The sequence below is a fragment of the Mastomys coucha genome, unplaced genomic scaffold (assembly GCF_008632895.1).
Source record: "Mastomys coucha isolate ucsf_1 unplaced genomic scaffold, UCSF_Mcou_1 pScaffold15, whole genome shotgun sequence".
NCBI lineage: Eukaryota > Metazoa > Chordata > Mammalia > Rodentia > Muridae > Mastomys > Mastomys coucha.
Genome location: NW_022196897.1, coordinates 13322790 through 13327960, shown reverse-complemented (window position 1 = coordinate 13327960; position 5171 = coordinate 13322790). Strand labels below are relative to the sequence as shown.

General features: G+C 45.5%; 1 protein-coding gene across 1 annotated transcript; it reads right to left on the bottom strand.

The window, feature by feature from the left end:
- Positions 1-1454: 1454 nt before the first annotated feature.
- Positions 1455-2359, bottom strand: LOC116091895 (protein B-Myc). The gene has a single exon (XM_031373329.1). The coding sequence runs from the start codon at positions 2198-2200 to the stop codon at positions 1691-1693; it is 510 nt and encodes a 169-aa protein (XP_031229189.1). The 5' UTR covers positions 2201-2359; the 3' UTR covers positions 1455-1690.
- Positions 2360-5171: the final 2812 nt, after the last annotated feature.

Here is a 5171-nt window from a genome sequence, read left to right as displayed (position 1 = left end):
TTGTTGGGAACAGTCACTTTCCTGGCCACGTGGACCAGATGTGGAAAACAGTGTCCCAGCTCTGAGGGCTGTGGCCTGGAGCCATCCTGACAAGGAGCCTGTTGTTTAAAGCTGATCTAACTTGGAGGCCAAGAACAGGGAACCATGGCAATACGGGGACCTGCCACAGGGCTCCAGGGTGAGAGCCTGGGAGGCAGCTGCAGAGAGTAGGGGGCTGGTACTGAGAGCTCAAAGGGTCCCCTTGGCAGGAAGCTGGGACAGGCAGCAGAGTGCATGGGGGAAGGGACTCTACCCTTGTTGCCTGTAGGTGACTCTATAGTTTGGCAGCACACAGCCTGGGCCAGCAAGTGTGTCAATACCTAGCTTTGAGTGTACCCCGTGGGGTCTGAGGTCCCTGGAATTGCAGTGCTCTATCCTGCATCCCAGTCACAGACTCTGCTTTAGCAGGCCTTGAAAGTAGGAAGGCAGGTCCACACACTGGTCTCCACACTGTAGCAGCTTGACCTGCTCCCTATACACCCAGGAGACACTACCCTCATCTCAGCTAGAAGTTCAGCTACACCTGCGAGAAGGAACTGAGGAAGGTCAGGAGGGGGACAGGTAAGAGGCCTGACCAGACTCAGACTGCAAAGCCAAGTGTGGCCAGCAGAGGCCTCCGTACTCGCTCAGGCAAAGTACCCAGTGATCACAGCTCTGCTGTTGACGTGTTTCTTGTAGGATCAGCAGCAGCCTAAATTGCAGGAGAGACAAAAGTCTCCAAGTTCAGCTGACCGCTGCAGCACCTCCACACTGTACGCCCAGTAGTGTCTAAATACAGAGGAGCCAGAGAGACGAGGCACCAATACTTCGGTGTTATGTTTTTTCTTGCCTCTCCTGATTCACCTTTTTGCTATACTTCAGTAGTACCTTTATTTTATTTTTAAAATTATATCAATTGTTTTAAACCCCTTAGTCTATCTAATTTAATTTTGTTTATGCACTTGTTTCATCTTTTGTCTTATCCTCTTTTGTTTTTGTTGTTGCTGTTGTTGTTTTACTTTTCCTTTTTGGTCACATAAATTTCCCCTTTCTTACTTTTTTTTTAAGATTTATTTATTATTTTACATAAGTACAGTGTAGCTGTTTTCAAACGCACCAGAAGAGGGCGTCAGATCTCATTACAGGTGGTTATGAACCACCGTGTGGTTGTCGGGATTTGAACTCAGGACCAAGAGCAGTCAGTGCTCTTACCTGCTGAACCATCTCACCAGTCCCCTGACCCCCTTCTTACTTTTAGCCTACTTTTAGCAGTAGTATTGTCTGTAGCTCCTTGGTTCTTTATTTTGTTAGATTTCATAAAGCTATTTTTTTTAAATCATGGGCTCAATATACTTCCCAATTACTTTTTCTTAAAACAATAAAAAAGAATCAGCTTTAAAAAGGAAGAATATACTTTTATACTTCATATCCTAAGATCTTGTATGACTGATAAAATGTTTTATTGAAGTTATTTACACTTAAGGGTCCAGCTGACGCTGGAAAATTGTTATACCTTAAGATTCCTTTTTTAAACAAATACGAATCTGTTAAAGGGGGTGAGGAAGGGTGGCAAGCTTAAAAAGGAAAAGGGGGAAGGGAGGGTTCGCTTACGCCCAGAATTTGAGGCGGTTAAAATGGCTGAAGCTTACAGTCCAAAGCCTCGGTGCTGTGTTCAGGTGTTGCAGGTGCAGTCTGGAGGCGAAGCCGGCTCCGCGTCGGCGGCTGGGCTCACGCTGGTGCCTTCTTTACGCACAGCCTGGTAGGGGTCCAGCTTGGAGACCAGCTTGGCGGAGGCCGAGAAGCCGTTCCACATACAGTCCTGCAGGATGATGTTCTTCACGAAGGTCTCGTCGTCCGGGTCGCAGACGAAGCTCTGCTTCACCGCGTCTCCTCCTGGCAGCTCGGGCAGGTCTGCTATGGAGAAGCCATCGCCGTCGTGGTCCCTGGGGGAGAAAGACGCGGCGACCGCTTCGCAGGGAGGCGAGTAGAGGCCGGCGTGGCCCGGGGACGGGCGCGGCGTGGGCAGCAGCTCGAATTTCTTCCAGATGTCCTCGCTAGGCGCTGGCGGCTGCGGCGGCTGCTGGTGCACGTCCTCCTCCTCATCGTCGCACATGAAGTATGGCTGCACCGAGTCGTAGTCCAGGTCGCGGTTGCCGTTGGCGAGGCTCACGTGGAGGGGCATGGTCGCGGCGTTGCGTTTGGAGGCGACCCGGAGGGGTGCAGGGCTGCTGCGGGAACCTGGTGCGCTGCGCAGCAGCCCCGAACCACTCCCCTTCCCAGACTCTCACTTCCGACTATCCCGACAGTCCCTTCACCAGGCTCGGTCCCCGGCTGCAGCAGAGGGAGGAGGCGTCAGCTCGTCGCCAGACGCCACGCTCAAAGTATCGCGCCACCTTACGGAGAGGGGCTACAGGCGCGGCGTTGTGCGTGCACAGGATACATTTTCGTGCACGCACATAACCTATTACCCCGCACACTTCACTTATTTCCTGCTAGTGCCTACCTCTCCACTCAGTCCTCTTCGTTCGCCCAGTGTCTCTTCTACTTTCATGCCATCCGTAACATGTGTGATTTCACGTATCTATGAAATCGAGAACCCATGGATGAAAGAAGCAAAGATCTTTGTCTCTCTGAGACTTACTTAATTCATTTAATATGATAATCTCCAATTTCATCCATTTCCTGCAAATGACACTCTTTGCTCTCATTTGTGACTGAAAATACTCCATTTCCACGTATGAACCACATCTTTATTGTCTGTTCCTCTGTGGATGGACACCGTGGTTCCATAACAGCTATTGTGGAAATGTCTGTAATAAACACACGTTCATTGTGGTGTACTTGCTTCAAGACTTCTTCAAGGGTTTTCTTAAAGATACACTATTTTTTTAGATTTATTTATATCATTTTAAGTGTATGAGTGATTTCCCTGCATATATGTAAGTGCATCACCTGCATGTCTAGTCCCCATGAAGACCCAACGAGGATGACTGATCCTCTGGAACTGAGCCAGGACACTGTGAGCCTCTATGTGAGTGCTGGGAGCTAAGCTCCAGGACCTCTGGACCTCTGCAAGAGATCTTAACTACAGAGACCATCTCCAGCACCATCTCACACATTTGTAATGACTATATGATGCTTCTATGCATCTATAAATGGCTCCTGCAATTTTTCTAAAGTGTAGATACAAATATGTGTGAGCCAAACATTAAATTTAGGCATGAATTAAGCTTCTAAAATACTTTGTGGTTAAATATTACATAATGCCAAGCAGTCAAGGTAGCTCATACATTGGAAGACTGGAGGCAGGAGAAATACCATGTCTGGGCTACATATCCTTGTCTACATAGTGAGAACTTTGCTCAAACAAACAAGAAAATTTATAATGCAGAATTCTTTAAAAAATTAAAAGATCTAGTTTATTTTTCACTTTTCTTTCCTTATTTTATACCAAATTTTTAGAAAGGAAAAATAAGTAATTTAAAGAACATATTTGCTATCTGGTTTCTGGACAATATCTTCTTAAAGATATTTAAGGTCTGTATTAAACTTCTAAGTGAGTGGAGCTGAGGGATAGCTCACTGCTAGAGAGCCCTGGCTGCTCTTCCAGAGGACCTCGGTTCGATTCCCAGCACCTACATGTTCAAAAAGACCAACTCTTAAAAATAGTAACTTGGACTGGAGAGATGGCTTAGCAGTTAAAAACACTGAGTGCTCTTTCAAAGGGCCTGAGTTCAAATCCCAGCAACCACATGGTGGCTTACAACCAATGAGATCTGACGACCTGTTCTGGTGTGTCTGAAGACAGCTACAGTGTACTTAAATATAATAAATAAATCTTTGGGCCAGAGCAAGCAGAGGTCCTGAGTTCAATTCCCAGCAACCACATAATGGCTCACAACTATTTGTACAGCTACAGTGTATTCATATACATAAAATAAATAAATCTTTTTAAAAATAGTAACTTAATATTTTGTGTTTACTTTTAATTCTTTGGGGTTTTAATTTTTAAATATTTTTAATGATTCATTTATTCTTATTTTATGCACATTGGGTTTTTTGCCTACATATGTGTCTGTGTGAGCATGTCTGCTGGAACTGGAGTTACAGACAGTAGTGAGTTGCCAAATAGATGCTAGGAATGAAACCTGATACTTCTGGAAGAGTAGCCAGTGCTCTTAACCACTGAGCCATGTCTCTAACCCAAAGAGTTTTAATTTGTTTGTGTGTTTGTTTGTTTCCAAGACAGTCTTACTGTGTAGCTAAAGCTGTCCTGGATGTGTAGGGCAGGCTGTCCTAAAACCCAGAGAGGACAGTATGTCTCTGTCTCCCAAGTGCTAGGATTAAAGGCGTTCCCACCACACCCTAGGATTTTAATTTTAAACCGGGTGGTGGTAGGGCACGCCTTTAATCCCAGCACTTGGGAGGCATAAGCAAGTGGACTTCTGAGTTCGAGGCCAGCTTGGTCTACAGAGTGAGTTCCAGGACAGCCAGGGTTGAGACACAGAGAAACCCTGTCTCAAAAAAAAAACAAGAACAAAAAACAAAAACAAACAAACAAAAAAAAAAAAAAAAAAAAAAAAAAAAAACAAAAACAAAAAGAAAGAAAGAAAAGAAAAGGAAAAAAAGAAGGATTTTAATTTTAACGAGTAGTTATTTACATTTTGGGGGGGGCTGGAACTTTTAATGTCTATTTTGAGATGTAAGTTGGGAGCCACCAAAACAGTACATATAGATAAAACTAAATCACAACTGTCCTGTGAGAACTGGGTATGTTTTATTCTTTACTTGACTGGGTATCAGCAGTGTTGGTCCATGACTGAGTACAAACACAGGCCATGCACTGCCTGACCATTTGACTCAACCCCCAGAACCTTGTAAAGTTGGAGAGAGGGAACTGCCTCCATAAAGTACTGCCAGGACCTCCACACCTAGGCTGAGGCTGGTGCATACCTGCAGAAACACAAGGAGTGCAATAGTAACCTTTTTAAGTGCCCTAGGCTCTGCTATCTGCCCAGCCCCTAACATGTGACCAGACCAACTGCAAAGGTCACAAGAGGCACACCACAAGATGCTTGGTTGGTCAGTGAGGCCTTTGAAGTGACTGGGTGCAGAGTTCAAGAAGGAAGAAGTGGCCAGGCAGTAGTGGTGCA